The sequence below is a fragment of the Scomber japonicus genome, chromosome 16 (genome assembly GCF_027409825.1).
Source record: "Scomber japonicus isolate fScoJap1 chromosome 16, fScoJap1.pri, whole genome shotgun sequence".
In the NCBI taxonomy this organism is placed as follows: domain Eukaryota; kingdom Metazoa; phylum Chordata; class Actinopteri; order Scombriformes; family Scombridae; genus Scomber; species Scomber japonicus.
Genome location: NC_070593.1, coordinates 1,525,193 through 1,542,692, shown reverse-complemented (window position 1 = coordinate 1,542,692; position 17,500 = coordinate 1,525,193). Strand labels below are relative to the sequence as shown.

Below are 17,500 nucleotides of genomic sequence, written 5' to 3'. Positions count from 1 at the left end.
CAATTTGTTTGGGTTCTTACATTTGTGGTTTTATTGATTACATGATTACATTTTTTATTGAGTACATTGGGTTTTTTCTATATAGCAATGAAAAGCTATGTTTCCATGTGTCAACATATTCTTTGTAATTCCTTAATCTCATAATTCTCTAGAAGGGTTAAGGTTACAATCCTCCAACAGCTCTCAGAAGGATCTGGGAAAAACTCTAGAAAACTAGATTTGAACATAGGTGCAATTTTAAGAAAGCTCATCAAATACTCATGAATCAGGTTCTCTGGCAACTCTTGGCCTGCTGAGAGGGAATGCTCAGCTTGGTCTCTTCACTCAACCAAAACCCTGCATAAAGAGCCTCAGTGGCCTGAAATTTTGGGGCCTCATACAGGAATTTCATCTCCTCTCGATCAGCAGTGACACTGTAGAACCTGAGGATACCTTTCTCAACATCTAGGAGCACTCCTATTACATTGAAGTGTGAGGAGATGATTGTTTTCAAATCATTGTACAAGAAATCACGGTGCACACCATCCTGAAACCTCCAGGATTTACAGTTACATCCAAATCTACACTCATCACCTGCAGTGTTCTTTGCAATTGAGGCATAGGATACTGCAATCCCAGCCCCCTTCGGCCCTTCCCACTCTACCTCCCAGTAGTGCGTCCCAGTCAGAGGCTGCTTACACAGCACCTGGGGTACGTAGAGGAATCTTTTGGAGCTCACATCATCAGTTTGGGTTTCATCGGTCAGCATCACTGCTTTTTCATTCTCAGACACCTTGATTTTGGAGTAAGCTGTATCAGGGTCCAGAGTCAGATCAGTCCAGTCTGATAGGAGAGAGGCACAACGGGTAGATCAATCACGCCACTCTTATAAACGTTCATATACAGTTTATCATGTTCCACACATAAAATCTATAGTTTAAATATCTTTCAGATTCACTTAACAATATTTCATTTAATTCATTGCACATTCTTTTCATTGTTGAGCAGAAAAGACAATCAGTGTCACAAGAGAAGTACAATAAAACTGAATCAAAGTATCTGTGAAGGTATTGAAGGTTTAAACAATAAGCAGAGACGAATAAATGTCAGATGCAGTTAATGTAAAGTGCCAGAATGTGCATTAACTGTATTTCATTTAAACGTTGCTCTTGGTTGCCTGAAGAGACTGAAGAGAGGAGGTTGTTGCCTGTTTTCTGTTTGTTTGATAATGTATTGTATTATGTATTTGGGCTCACAGCAGGAGTGAGATAGGACTGTCTCTGTTAAAGGTTTATGGAAGAGTCCCGTCGACTTAACATTACAAACACACAGTGTGTGTGTGTGTGTGTGTGTGTGTGTGTGTGTGTGTGTGTGTGTGTGTGTGTGTGTGTGTGTGTGTGTGTGTCTGTGTGTGTGTTAGAGGTGACTTACATGGTAGGAATTGTTCTCTTTGAGGGAGAAGACAGTCCCCCGGTCCTCCTGCCACCTGCAGAAAGACAAAGTGAGAAAACAGTTGAGTGATTTGTGCACCAAACAAACCAAACTGCTTCCACACTTCATTATAACACAGAAGCATCATGACATTTACATCATCATCAGACCTACTGTACAGCCTCTCTCTCTATCTGTTCATCTAGTTTCACAGTTACAAATGTCTGAACAAATACATTCAAATAATCTTCCAACCTCATTAGTTTACAAATCATCCAATGAATCTCAACTCATCAATACTGTGAATCATTCCTCTGCTCCCATGCATTACTGCACTATTTAATGACTTCCCCCCCTTTCTTACCTTTGCTGCCACTTTGCTCATTTTTCAACAAAGAAAATGTTGGTTTGTTCTTCAGTGAAACAACTTGAAGCTCTCACTTCAAATCTCAGTGATGCAGTAGATTCAGATGGAGGTTGGCTCAAATATATACAGTAGGTCTCCCGTCCAAGAGCTGAACTGTATTTCATCATACTGTGACTGAGTCATGTTACAGTTATACTTCCTCATTGACTTCTCAAACAAACACACCCATCAGATGCTGCCTCCGGAGGGGGCTGGGGGGGATTAATCAAAATCTCTTACGTTTGTCCTGTTTTGACATTTCAGAAAAAATGAGTAACCAATAGTTGGGCAATCTAACCATTCTCTCCATTAGTGATCCTGTGCAGTTGGATACTGTAATGCTTTTTTATCATTTATATCATGTATAGGCCTCTTAATGAACTATTTATTGGACTAGGGCCTGCAGACTTTGCACACTCTTCTTCTGTGTTTTAACTTGTTATTTATGAGTATAAATATGTTGTAGTGCGAGCTGTCAAATGAATTGGCCTTCAAGGGATTAATAAAGTTGTCTTGAATCTTTAATCTATTTCTTGGCCCAATCTTGACCCTTCAGCTTCTGATTCTTATTCATCGGTGGTTCATGTTTCAGCCTTCTTGATCTTGGCGATGTCTCTGAGCTCTTGACTCCTCGTACTTCTGGACACTGCAGACAGGTTGCAGATCCTGAATATGGTGGCACTGGAGGATAATAGTTCCTGGTAGCTTCACGTTTCATTCTTCTCAAACCTTTTCATTTGAAAGCTGACGATGTTCTCTACAATACTCTATGGTTTGATTTCATACCTCATGCATTTTTATTCATCTATTTTGATATGCCTTATGACTTATTTCATCTGTCCATAAAATGTTTCTTCAGGTATTTCTTGGCCCTTCAGCTTGTGATTCTTATTCATTCTTATTCAACACCAAAACTAGCCTAATCTCATGATAGCCAACAGATTTAGTGTTTTATCAGTCTGGTCGTCCTACAAACAGTGATAACACCTGAGGGAAGTTTTATGAGTTTTAAGAGCAGTCCAACTTTTTTACTTAGCTAAGTTACAACTAGCTAGGTAACTTAGCTTTAGGCTACTAGCTGAGCTGATAATGTTACTCAGTTCAAAGGCAGCTAAATTCCTTCCCAGTCATTAACATGTGGTTATAGATGATGTAGTTCATTGATAGAAAAGGTGAAAGTCAGGTCACATGAATCCAAATATACCACAATTAGGCCTACTAGTAAACAAATTAGATGGACGTTGTGGTTCAAATCCTTGAGTTTCAAAACTTTGAGTAGTAAACCGTTTTAAACTCATTGTGAAATTGCCATTGAATTTGGGTTTTGAGGATTTTCCATCATGTAGGCGTATAATATGTAGTAATTTCACCAAAAATCCCCCATTCTTGTGTTGTTGGTATTGGGAGTAGCCTACTGTATTAGGTTGTATTCTAGCGCCCTCTGCTGGCCATTAGCAGACACTGCTTCATTTCCCGTCTCTCGTCAGTCTGTCTTTATCCTGACTGGGGGTTACGTATTCAGGGCAGCGCGATCACAAAGTGTGAATTTTAAGTTTGAATATGGAGAATGAGCACAACACCGCCATCTAGTGTCTCGAGATCGTAGTCGCAACAACCAAAAATAATTCCAGCAGTCGGTTTGCCTGGCAAAATATAGTATGGACATGTAACGTTGGCAACGTTGGTTGTAACGGTTATAACGGCAGTGGGAGTAGCAGTTAAACCTGTTAAACTCCAAGGTACCCCCAATTAGGAGACCCTGAGACTCTCCGCAGCAAAAGGCATAAAACGCTGCCTTAAGTATGTAGCAATACAGTCATACTGCACATCAAATTAAACAGGAGAAACTCCGCTACAAGCACATACAAGTCATTTTTACACACACCAAACACAACTCAAACACCAAGCATATTAATGATCAAATATCAAAATCCGAACAGCGTCAGAAAGTCAACCCACTCTCCACATTTCCATTGCTACCGTTTTGATACTTCATGGTACACAAACAAATAGCATCTCATATGAAAGCTAAGACCCTGGCGAGTTCAACAGTACCACTATTATTGCACTAAAAACTCAGTGAACCAGCAGCATACAAAGGTAAACAACCACTTATTTACAGCGACTAACAGATATTCTGTCTTACCTTCGAAGTTTTGTGATGAAAATTTGTACTTGAGAGCAAACAACGCTGGTTTTAGTAAGTCCAACACGGCTCTGCTTGTTTACAACTCCATTTCACCCAGTGCCAGCCTACAGTAGCTGCACCGGAACAACAGACACCCCTGGCAACCCGCAATTAAGTGCACACAGCAGTGTATTCATGCTTAATATTGTTATTATAGATGAGTTGTGTAATTCTCTGTGGTTCTTTTTACCTGTAGAGATGAGTTTTTAAGGCTGAAAAAACTAGCTTAAACACGTTTAGCCTGTAACGTTGTGTGGCTGGTTTTCATCATTTTGGCTTGTGGGACCAACACTTGAGCTTGTTGTTTCATGTTAGGTGTGTTGCAGAGATAAAAGAGCCTAAAAACAACTCATTTTAACAGGTATGTGTATGATGTAATGTACTCCCATTATCAGTTCACTAAATGTATTTTTCATTTTCACTTTACTGTGTTAAGTGTGACAGAGGATAGCTTTCAAGTGTTTCATTTTATGATATATTTGTGTTTCAGTTGTTTTACATTCACGTTATTATTATTTCACATTTCATGCTGTTAATATTTAAGCTAAATATGTTAACATATTTGTTTGTGGCACTTTGCTCATATTTTATTGTATTTCATGTCATTCACATGTTGAGTCTGCATTTATCCTGACTGAGAGGTGTGTTGCAGAGATAAAAGAGCCTAAAAATAACGTTTTTGCTGTCTTTGGACTCATTTTAACTTTAACTTAACATAACACAGACTGCCCCATTTTTAAACAATGTGTACAAGGGTAAACAGATGCATGGAAACAGTGAATGTAGAAGTAAGTTGGGTTTTTTGATGAAAAAGACTCTGGGCACAGTCCAGCCAATGCTACTGCATGTAAATGATTAACACTGATATGGTAATCATCTTTATGTTGTTAAAAGAACAAATTATACATAACAAATTAGAAGATTCAAGTGATGTGAAACTTTTAGATCCAGAAGAACCCATCTGGATGGACTCTGGCACTTTTGTGGGAAAGGAGGACGCATAGAAAGATGCAGTATAGAAACAACTGGAAGCAAGCATCAGTCTTTTAAAATGTTGTGTTTCACTTGATTTGATGCCTTCAGTATATTCCATTTATCTGTTTATTTTATAAGAAGCGGGTTTTGTTTTCCACCTTTATTTTCTCTATTGCTACTTTTTCATCATGCAAGTCAAGCTATAATGTGTAAGATTTGGCCAGAACTTTAGTTTAAAACATTCCCAAAACAACTAAAATGACCAGGCGTCATCCTGTCGCCTCAGCCGATCTGACGCACCAGACTAACATTAGACATTTGGCTTCTTGACACAGATGGCATGATTTAGTTTCTATTTGACTGCTGTGTTTCAAAATGGTCAAACCAGTTCCTGGAAAGTAATTAGTTATGTTGCAACTTAGTGGTTTACCGGTGACTCTGCAGCATTTTGATATCTTGCCAATGCCATAGCACAGATTCACTGTCAGTTTTATGCTATATTCAGTGAGAGATGATGATGATGTGTGTTTGTGTCTGTAGCCAGTTACTATTTGGATCAGCTGGGTTTTCCAGAAAGCAGGTTATGTGGAAAACTCAGAGTATGTAAACCCTGAGATGAGGAAACTCTGTGTTATCCGTTCCAGAAATAGAGGTAACTGAAAGTCTGAGTCAGTCACCATGGTAACTGACTCTCTAAACATAACCAGCTCGCTGGCAGGTTTTCTACCTGTCTCCTCCAACCTGAAGCAAGCTGCCAGACATGGATGATCCGTTTCTTCACAATCCGATAGATATCGAGGCAGAATTCATTCGCAGTGCCTTATGTCGGGAGATGCAGTATCACTGTTCAATACACATTACACATTCTTAACATTCTTCGGCCATATCTGCAGTCAAATAGAAACTACATCATGCCATCTGTGTCAAGAAGCCAAATGTCTCATGTTAGTCTGGTGCGTCAGATCAGCTGAGGCGACAGGATGACGCCTGGTCAATTTAGTTGTTTTGGGAATGTTTTAAACTAAAGTTCTGGCCAAATCTTACACATTATAGCTTGACTTGCATGATGAAAAAGTAGCAATAGAGAAAATAAAGGTGGAAAACAAAACCCGCTTCTTATAAAATAAACAGATAAATGGAATATACTGAAGGCATCAAATCAAGTGAAACACAACATTTTAAAAGACTGATGTTTGCTTCCAGTTGTTTCTATACTGCATCTTTCTATGCGTCCTCCTTTTCCACAAAAGTGCCAGAGTCCATCCAGATGGGGTCTTCTGGATCTAAAAGTTTCACATCACTTGAATCTTCTAATTTGTTATGTATAATTTGTTCTTTTAACAACATAAAGATGATTACCATATCAGTGTTAATCATTTACATGCAGTGGCATTGGCTGGACTGTGCCCAGAGTCTTTTTCATCAAAAAACCCAACTTACTTCTACATTCACTGTTTCCATGCATCTGTTTACCCTTGTACACATTGTTTAAAAATGGTAAAAATTGGAGAAGGAATGAATGGTTTGGATTTGATTTAGTGTAACTGGGGCAGTCTGTGTTATGTTAAGTTAAAGTTAAAATGAGTCCAAAGACAGCAAAAACGTTATTTTTAGGCTCTTTTATCTCTGCAACACACCTCTCAGTCAGGATAAATGCAGACTCAACATGTGAATGACATAAAATGCAATAAAATATGAGCAAAGTGCCACAAACAAATATGTTAACATATTTAGCTTAAATGTTAAGAGCATGAAATGTGAAATAATAATAATGTGAATGTAAAACAATTGAAACACAAATATATCATAAAATGAAACACTTGAAAGCTATCCTCTGTCACACTTAACACAGTAAAGTGAAACTGATGAACTGAACTGATAATGGGAGTACATTACACAATGGCGCAGCCAGTGGGGGGCAGAGGGTGCGGCCGCCCCGGGCCCACGATTGCAAAGGGGTCCACCGCCAGACTGATGACGGACCCAAAAAAAAAAGGAAAAGAAAAGTCCAAAATCGGACTCTGGCGCAGCAGGTGCGCTATAGCGGAAAGAGCAAGAGCAGAGGAAGAATGTTGTGGCCTCTTGTGTTCCTCTCACGAACTTCTTCCGACCAACTCAACCCTCCACATCCAGCCAGTGTCTTGTTGCTGATAGCTCTCGTCAAGTTAGTCAAGGAAAGTGCAGCTAGCTCCGAGGAGAAAGGTAATGAGGAGACAGGGGAAGAGGATGGTGAGGATGAGTTGAATGAGGGAACAGCTGTAGTTAGTGATGAAGGTGGAATTGATGATCATCATGATGATAATTAGAGGGCTTATGGAAACTTCTGCTGCAGAACATCCCTGAATCTGATCAATGTGTCTTGGTTTCAGAAAGCACTGCAGCATGCTGTCCATGGTGCTTCATTAACACACCTCATATCTACGTTCTTTCTGTTCCGCCCTTCTGTCTCTGTTTCCCTTTATTACCACAACTGATTGATCAGCCGTTTCACTACAGGCTATCACTGCACAGTGTCTAATGTCGGATGCTATTTACTTTGTTTTACATAGATGATAGTTTACAATTAATAATTACATTTGAATGACCAAAATCCGCCCAATCCGTTAATATCCGCGATTAAATCCGCCATCCGCGCACCTCTAGCTTGTTGGGGTTGAATATTAATTCAAATTAAATTAAATGCAATTGAATTATGTCTTTATTATCATTTAAAATGACTGGTAAAAATAGATTATAAGCGGAATTTTATGACCCTGTCAGTCAAAATGACAGGCAACGAAAAAGTCTAGCGCAACCTCTGCTGCACAGTGTCTTCTGTCGGATGCTATTTACTTTGTCTGTGCAGCCTCCCGATTGTATTTCAGCAACAAACACTAATAAAACAGAAGACACCATCTAGCCACGTAGCTACTGACACATGATATAAGAAAATTACCAAATCAGCTAAATTTGAGCAAGTTAACAAAATCGGGCAATGTGATAACATCCTCTTTCTTAAATGTTCAGGGAGTGGTCATGTTTGGGTTGCAGAAGGAACAGACTTACAAATAGTAACTGTCACAATCTGGGTGTCGTCACACACAGCAACAAGTTGTGAAATGTGTTTTTCAAATACATTTTCCATTACAAATGTAATCAGTTAGTGTGATAACAACAGTAATTAGCCAATTTAATAACATATGATTTGATTTATTTTCCTTTACTTAGTTCAGCAATTCACATTTCATGTCTTTCGCTTATGGAGCTGAGAATGTGCGAGATGGTCCACTGCACTTTTGGTGGAACTTCAGGACTCTGACGACTAAAGCCCAATTTCCACCGGGTCCGTCAGCGGCGCATTACAGCTGCGCCGCGGTTACCGGAGCTAATAGGTGCCTCTATAATTAATGAGAGTGTTTCCACCAGCAGCGTCCCAGTGCTATCAATCCACAGCATTTCTATTTTTGATGGAGCCATTTGTAACTCGCGACAAGCTCAACAGAGCAGATCGCACCAGACAGGAACCATATTTTATGGTTCAAAGTAAGTTTTTTCTTTTTCTTTTTGGTGATAAATTTATTCAGTCTCTTTGGACAGAAGCCAGATAGCCTACCGCAGATTAGATCTAAGGTGAAGTGTTAACTGCACAGCAGCATTTGGATCCTTATAAGGTTCCAAACTTGTCTCATCTCTGAATGAATCCGAAAAGCAGACTCACTGTGTAAAATCACACAGAGGTACGGCAATAAACCGTTTCCATTAGGTTCTGTGTAAAAAGCAAACGTGACTTAATGGCAGACCTTCTGATAAGGCTCTGATGTAGGTTCTTTCTATAAAAGAAGCTCATCTTGCATCTCGATACAGCCAATAGTGTATAAGGGCCCACTAGAATTCCCCGACCCCTCTGTGACGAGCCACTGGCTCCGCGCCTGGTTATATGACCATACTATATTTTGCCAGTATATATATCAGTTTACCCATCTCTATATTCATTATCACCACACCACTGCCTGACAGCTATCTTTGTGCAAACCTCAGTCTCTCCATCTCTCCATCTGCCTTCAGCCTCACTGTCACTGCTGTGGAAGCTGCTGCTCTGCTCACGCTGATCAGGCTACAGAAACAAGCAATCATTTTGAGTTGGGAGCCAGCTAGTTAATCGATTACACACCACTCAAAGAAAGACTTCCAGTTGAAGACTGGCTGACGTTAAATACTGTTGTAAAATGAATTGGTCGAAATTAGTGTACTGTATGATTCATCATGGTACAGGCTGATCGATTGACACATTCGTCAACGAACCTGGCAACACGACTGCTGGAATTATTTTTGGTTGTTGCGACTACGATCTCGAGACACTAGATGGCGGTGTTGTGCTCATTCTCCATATTCAAACTTAAAATTCACACTTTATGATCGCGCTGCCTTGAATACGTAACTCTCAGTCAGGATAAATGCAGACTGAGAGACGGGAAATGAAGCAGTTTCTGCTAATGGCCAGCAGAGGGCGCTAGAATACAACCTAATACAGTAGGCTACTCCCAATACCAACAACACAAGTGAGGTGGTGAAATTACTACATATTATAACAAAATACATAACATAAGAAACAAAAATTAAAAAGATGATATTCCGTCTGTTACGTTAGCACTCAATCTGAACATGAATATTGCAGCCACCTACCATTAGCCTATTACTACGCCTACATGATGGAAAATCCTCAAAACCCAAAATGCAATGGCAATTTCACAATGAGTTTAAAACGGTTTACTACTCAAAGTGGCCGGTTAAACTTTCATCATTTGCCTCCAAAATCAACACGGATGGATCTGCTTGATTTGAACCACAACGTCCATCTAACTTATTTACTAGTAGGCCTAATTGTGGTATATTTGGATTCATGTGACCTGAATTTCACCTTTTCTATCAGTGAACTACATCATCTATAACCACGTGTTAATGACTGGGAAGGAATTTAGCTGCCTGTCAAATGTGATTTATCCTTTGTAGATAAACCACAAACTGATGAGACAGTTTCTGGGAGATGATTGTTGATCATTCATGACCACTATCACTGTGACCTGACACTGCATGTGTGTATGAAACATCTACATCATTTAGATTCACTGTTTATTTCATAGTTTAATCTTAAGTTTTTGAACTGAGTAACATTATCAGCTCAGCTAGTAGCCTAAAGATAGCCAAAGCTAAGTTACCTAGCTAGTTGTAACTTAGCTAAGTAAAAAAGAAGTTAAAACTTCCCTCAGGTGTTATCACTGTTTGTAGGACGGCCAGACTGATAAAATACCAAACCTGTTGGCTATCATGAGATTAGGCTAGTTTTGGTGTTTAATAAGAATGAATAAGAATCACAAGCTGAAGGGCCAAGAAATACCTGAAGACACATTTTATGGACAGATGAAATAAGTCATAAGGCATATCAAAATAGATGAATAAAAATGCATGAGGTATGAAATCAAACCATAGAGTATTGTAGAGGACATTGTCAGCTTTCAAATGAAAAGGTTTGAGAAGAATGAAACGTGAAGCTACCAGGAACTATTATCCTCCAGTGCCACCATATTCAGGATCTGCAATCTGTCTGCAGTGTCCAGAAGTACGAGGAGTCAAGAGCTCAGAGACATCGCCAAGATCAAGAAGGCTGAAACATGAATTAAGAATAAGAATCAGAAGCTGAAGGGTCAAGATTGGGCCAAGAAATAGATTAAAGATTCAACTTTATTAATCCCTTGAAGGCCAATTCATTTGACAGCTCGCACCACAACATATTTATACTCATAAATAACAAGATAAAACACAGAAGAAGTCCAATAAATAGTTCATTAAGAGGCCTATACATGATATTAATGATAAAAAAGCATTACAGTATCCAACTGCACAGGATCACTAATGGAGAGAATGGTTAGATTGCCCAACTATTGGTTACTCATTTTTTCTGGGATGTCAAAACAGGACAAACGTAAGAAATCATGTGGCCAGATTCTTTTTCATCAAAAAATGTAAAAAAAACAAACAACTTTCTTCTACATTCACTGTTTCCATGCATCTGTTTAGCCCCCCCCCCGTCCGGAGGCAGCATCTGATGGGTGTGTTTGTTTGAGAAGTCAATGAGGAAGTATAACTGTAACATGACTCAGTCACAGTATGATGAAATACAGTTCAGCTGTTGGACGGGAGACCTACTGTATATATTTGAGCCAACCTCCATCTGAATCTACTGCATCACTGAGATTTGTAGTGAGAGCTTCAAGTTGTTTCACTGAAGAACAAACCAACATTTTCTTTGTTGAAAAATGAGCAAAGTGGCAGCAAAGGTAAGAAAGGGGGGGGAGTCATTAAATAGTGCAGTAATGCATGGGAGCAGAGGAATGATTCACAGTATTGATGAGTTGAGATTCATTGGATGATTTGTAAACTAATGAGGTTGGAAGATTATTTGAATGTATTTTTTCAGACATTTGTAACTGTGAAACTAGATGAACAGATAGAGAGAGAGGCTGTACAGTAGGTCTGATGATGATGTAAATGTCATGATGCTTCTGTGTTATAATGAAGTGTGGAAGCAGTTTGGTTTGTTTGGTGCACAAATCACTCAACTGTTTTCTCACTTTGTCTTTCTGCAGGTGGCAGGAGGACCGGAGTGCCGTGCTATTCACCCTCAAAGAGAACAGTTCCTACCATGTAAGTCACCTCTAACACACACACACACACACACACACACACAATAAGACATAATTCAGCATGCAAAAATAATGTGAAAGGTACCAGATACAGAAATGAAATTTAAAAGAAATGTGTTGAATATTGTGTTTAAGCACATTAACTTGTAAAGAGTGTTGTGATTGATCTGTTCTTTTCTCCTTCCATCAGATTGGGTTGATCTTACTCTGGACCCTGACACTGCTAACTCCGACCTCACGGTGTCTGCAGACAAAAAAGTAGTGGAGAGGGGCGATGTTAAGCAAGTCAAAACAGACAACCCTAAAAGATTCCTTAATTTCCCTGAGCTGCTGTGTGAACAGCCTCTGACTGGGAAGAAGTACTGGGAGATAGAGTGGGATGGGCTTCAGGGGGTTGGAATAGCAGTGTCTTATCAAATAATCCCAAGGAAAACTACAGGCAATGAGTGTAGATTTGGCCGTAACACTTACTCCTGGAGTCTAGAGGGCATTGTGGAGCGTGCGTTCATGCACAATAATACCTGCAACGACAAGGTGAAGTCCCCCATCTCCTCCTACCGCAACAGAGTGGGAGTGTTTCTAGACACTGACCAAGGCATCCTGCAGTACTTTGCCATCAGCCCTGATCTGGAGGATATGATCCTCCTGTATGAGGCACCACACTCTGAGAAAAAATTCACAGAGGCTCTTTATGCAGGGTTTTGGGTAGTTGATCACACTAGGGTGACCCTATGCCCCAAACAGCCAAGTCCCAGGGTTTAAAATTAAGGGTCACTGCAATGAAAATGAGGAAATCATATCCTCGGTCTTGGGTATTAAGGCTAAATTATGTGCGTTAGAAAAACTTATGCTTAGACAAACTAAAATTGAGTTTTTGAGCCTGGCCTCAAAAGATCTACATGCAAAGAAGTTCATTGTCTTTTTCCTGCGTGGTGAAATACATGTACTCTAACTCCAACAGCAAAGCTAAGAACTGCCTATTTTTCATCACCTCTGACATGTCTTAATTATACATATTGTATAAGAACACATTTTGGAAATTTAAAGTTGTCATATGTTGGTCGGTTCTATGCTGTCTTTCATACTTGTTGTCTGGTGAAAGGGTATTGTATTAACATGTATTAACTTCTTTAAAATTGAAATTATGCTTTTTTATTGCTGTAATTCTCTGTGAAAAAGAATCTGAATGCCTGTCTTCAAATAAATCCCCTGTTCTCAAAACACTTATTGTCTGATGTTGATTATTACTACTACTACTACTAACAATAATAATAATAATAGTAATTATAATAATCATTATAATAATCACAGTTTTTGTCAAAGTTAAATAATCACTGTGAAGCAAAGGTTTTCTAATGAAGATGCAATAAGCAACAGTAATATAAATGACATAATCCAGGCTTCATGTTTTCTAGCAGGTTTAATCCTTTCATACAGTTTAGAGTCAATTTTGAACCCTTTTTTTTTACATTTAATAGCTGTAAAAACACCACATACACATTTCTTTAAGCCAGACTTTTCCTAATGTGACCCACAGTATACAAAACATGGAAATAAAATTTATCTTTTTTAAATTTCTGTGCAGCTGATACACATAGTTATATGTGTAAATGTACAAATTTGACCTATGTTTATTAAAAAATAGAAATCATAAATGAGCATTAAAACGTGTCATATTCTACAAAAAGGTTCTCCTGGACCAAAATATAGTGATTATGAATGTTTAATCAAACAGAAGGATTCATCAGACATTTATTAAAGACTGATGGAGAGTTTATGAATGTGAATTAGAGACGTATTATGAGTCAGAATATGAACAGTGTGTAAAGGTCTGCTGATGGATTCTCATGTTGTACAGAAATGCATGTGGACCGACGGCTGCCTGGAACAAAAGGGACACCCAAAAATATTAAATACACCTCTCCCCCACATAACATGGACACAAGAAGGTTTTTTTTAAAGAATCTCTCTTTCAGCTAACTAACAACTGAGTCCCATATGGACAGTTGCTCTCCATTTTGACAAATAAAATCCTGGATGGCTCGTGTATAAACTGGGTCACAAAACTGACTCTTGACTCCAAGTTTTTAGGAGCAATTTTTGACCACTAATGGCGCTTTTCTACTTTACAGTTCTGGCACTACTCGACTCTACTCATTTATTGTGCATTTCCATCAGAGATAGTACCTGGTACCTGCTACTTTTTTAGTTTCTGCTCTGCTGAGGTTCCAAGCGAGCTGAGGCGATACTAAATTGGTCAGAGAGTCACTGGAAGAGTCATGAACCGTCCCACACAAGAACAGCGATTTGTTTCTCTTCTCTTGCTTTGTGTGTGACAGAAAGACACATACAGCAGCAAGTACACCATCGCCTCCATGTCCTCCATTGGTTATGTGTTTGTGTCGCGTAGAAAACTAAGTCACGGCAGTTTAACACAGCGTTGCTATGACAACCCTGCTCACGTTGAGGAGGAACTATAGTAATGGAAAAGGTTCCTGGTAAAAAAGTAATGTAACAGAAATTTCAATTACATGCAAGCATAAATAGATACTCAATTTTAAATAAACAATGAGTGGTTATTACTATAGATGGATTTCTGAACTTTCAGATTCTTAATATCTTCAAATATGTGATCTGAAGCCAAACACATCCTCTATATGTAATTAAAAAATTTACCTCTTATTTTTCTCATGTTAATATAACCAGATCCAAGTATCAAAACCCAAAGGCTGAATGATTTCAAATGTGTTCAAACTGTTTATATGGTGAGCAGCTTTTAACTGAGACTTCACTGTAAATGAGGAAACACAGTTTGATAACCGTCCCTGTTCTTTAAACACAACAAGCTTCACTCTGGTGTCATATTTCATTGTTCTGTCCCTTTAAATCTACAGTTTGTAAAACATGTGATGGAGCACAGAGCTGTCAGGCTGCATTTATGACTGAATCAGATGTTGTTCAGATCAAAGTTCAAACTTATTAAAACTTATCAGCAAGTGAAGCTAAGACAGTCGTTGCCTCTGAGAGCTGAAATGGCGCAGAGAGATCAGCTGGACCGAGAAACCTTCTCTTGTTCGATCTGTCTGGATCTACTGAAGGATCCGGTGACTACTACCTGTGGACACAGCTACTGTATGAACTGTATTAAAGGATTCTGGGATGGAGAAGATCAGAGGAAGATCTACAGCTGCCCTCAGTGCAGAGAGGCCTTCACACCGAGGCCTGTCCTGAAGAAAAACACCCTGTTAGCAGCTTTAGTGGAGCAGCTGAAGAAGACTGGACTCCAAGCTGCTCCTGCTGATCACTGCTATGCTGGACCTGAAGACGTGGCCTGTGATGTCTGCACTGGGAGGAAGCTGAAAGCCTTCAAGTCCTGTCTGCAGTGTCTGATCTCTTACTGTGAGAATCACCTCCAGTCTCACTTTGAATCAACCAAATTAAAGAAACACAAGCTGGTGGAGCCCTCGGAGAAGCTCGAGGAGAATATCTGCTCTCGTCATGATGAGGTGATGAAGATATTCTGCCGTACAGATAAGAAGTGTATCTGTTATCTGTGCACTATGGAGGATCATAAAGGCCACGACACAGTCCCAGCTGCTGCAGAAAGGACTGAGAGGCAGAGAGAGCTCGAGGTGAGTCGACTAAACATCCAGCAGAGAATCCAGGACAGAGAGAAAGATGTGAAGCTGCTTCAACAGGAGGTGGAGGCCGTCAGTCGCTCTGCTGATAAAGCAGTGGAGGACAGTGAGAAGATCTTCACTCAGCTGATCCGTCTCCTCCAGAAAAGAAGCTCTGATGTGAAGCAGCAGATCAGATCCCAGCAGGAAACTGAAGAGAGTCGAGTCAAAGAGCTTCAGGAGAAGCTGCAGCAGGAGATCACTGAGCTGAAGAGGAAAGACGCTGAACTGAAGCAGCTCTCACACACAGAGGATCACAACCAGTTTCTACACAACTACCCCTCAGTGTCACAACTCAGTGAACCTACAGACTCATCCAGCATCAATATCCGTCCTCTGAGATGCTTTGAGGATGTGACAGCAGCTGTGTCAGAGCTCAGAGATAAACTACAGGACCTCCTTAGGGACAAATGGACAAACATCTTACAGACAGTGACTGACGTGAAAGTTTTACTGTCAGAACCAAAGCCCAAGACCAGAGCTGAGTTCTTAAAATATTCACGTGAAATCACTCTGGATCCAAACACAGTAAACACACAGCTGGTATTATCTGAGGGGAACAGAAAAGTTGAATTTATGAGTCAACGGCAGTCTTATTCTAGACACAGAGACAGATACACTGACTGTCTTCAGGTTCTGAGTAGAGAGAGTCTGACTGGACGTTGTTACTGGGAGGTGGAGTGGAGAGCAGGAGGAGGTGATGTAGCAGTCGCATACAAGAACATCAGCAGATCAGGAAATAAATGTCTATTTGGATATAATGGCAAATCTTGGTCTTTATTTTATGACGGTAAGAGTTATATATTTTTCTTCAACAACATTGAAACTTGCATCTCAGTTCCTGTTTCCTCCAGAGTCGGAGTGTACCTGGATCACAGAGCAGGTATTCTGTCCTTCTACAGAGTCTCTGAAACCATGACTCTCCTCCACAGAGTCCAGACCACATTCACTCAGCCTCTCTATGCTGGACTTAGGCTTTATTATGGAGCCACAGCTGAGTTGTGTAAAGTGAAATAGACAGAAGTCATTTCAGACTTCATGTGTCAGATGTTGTAATTCTTCATGTTTTTGTCTCCATGTTTCTGAGCTGCTCAGAGATCAGCTGACATGCTAATAGGGATATTCAACCCTTTATTTCACTTTATGTATGTGTCGTTGATATATTCAGTTTCTTTAAATGTGACTTTTTCCTGTGTGTTTTTATCCATGGAGGCTCTCACTGCTCATCACCATGTTTTTAACCTTCACTGACATTTCTTCAGATGAAAATGTGAACTTCTCTTTGTTCTAAATGTTAGTTTCATGTTTGTATTGATGTATTTGTGTCTGTTGTTTCTTAAACAGAGAAAACAGCAGAACTTCCTTCATCACAGATATTTTGTTCTCATCACTTTGTAAATTCATAAAGAAATGTTCAATCAAACTGTAATGATCATGATAATAATCATTAATGATGTTCTTGTACATAGCTGACATTCTGGGTTACACTAACTGACTGTGTGGATGAAGTCAATCTGAACATGAAATCATTGATCACACTTTACTGATTGGATCTGTCAACAATCTGAAGCTTCAATAATCAATAAAGATGATTTTTATCAACAGTGATCAAAGTGTTTTCTTCTCATTCAAAGCTTGTGTACTTTTACTGTAATACTGCATACTACATCACTATAATACTGCAGTACTTTTACTGTAATACTGCATACTACATCACTATAATACTGCAGTACTTTTACTGTAATACTGCATACTACATCACTATAATACTGCAGTACTTTTACTGTAATAATACTACATCACCCATAATACTGCAGTACTTTTACTGTAATACTGCATACTACATCATTCATAATACTGCAGTACTTTTACTGTAATACTGCATACTACATCACTATAATACTGCAGTACTTTTACTGTAATAATACTACATCACCCATAATACTGCAGTACTTTTACTGTAATACTGCATACTACATCACTCATAATACTGCAGTACTTTACTGTAATACTACATACTACATCACTCATAATACTGCAGTACTTTTACTGTAATACTGCATACTACATCACTCATAATACTGCAGTACATTTACTGTAATACTACATACTACATCACTATAATACTGCAGTACTTTTACTGTAATACTGCATACTACATCAC

The 17,500-nt window shown here is 39.2% G+C and overlaps 3 protein-coding genes across 3 annotated transcripts in view; 1 reads left to right on the top strand and 2 right to left on the bottom strand.

Moving 5' to 3' along the window:
- Window positions 1-17,500, bottom strand: part of ehd4 (EH-domain containing 4) — a 223,137-nt gene that overhangs the window by 55,530 nt on the left and 150,107 nt on the right. The window lies entirely within an intron of this gene.
- LOC128375609 (stonustoxin subunit beta-like) lies at window positions 261-1,880 on the bottom strand. Its single transcript, XM_053335999.1, has 3 exons — window positions 1,775-1,880; window positions 1,411-1,465; window positions 261-822 (listed from the first exon to the last, which is right to left on the bottom strand). The coding sequence occupies exons 1-3, from the start codon at window positions 1,793-1,795 to the stop codon at window positions 266-268; spliced, it is 633 nt and encodes a 210-aa protein (XP_053191974.1). The 5' UTR covers window positions 1,796-1,880; the 3' UTR covers window positions 261-265.
- LOC128375782 (tripartite motif-containing protein 16-like) lies at window positions 12,167-16,719 on the top strand. Its single transcript, XM_053336200.1, has 2 exons — window positions 12,167-12,364; window positions 14,710-16,719. Exons 1-2 carry the CDS (start codon window positions 12,167-12,169, stop codon window positions 16,351-16,353), a joined length of 1,842 nt encoding a protein of 613 aa, XP_053192175.1. The 3' UTR covers window positions 16,354-16,719.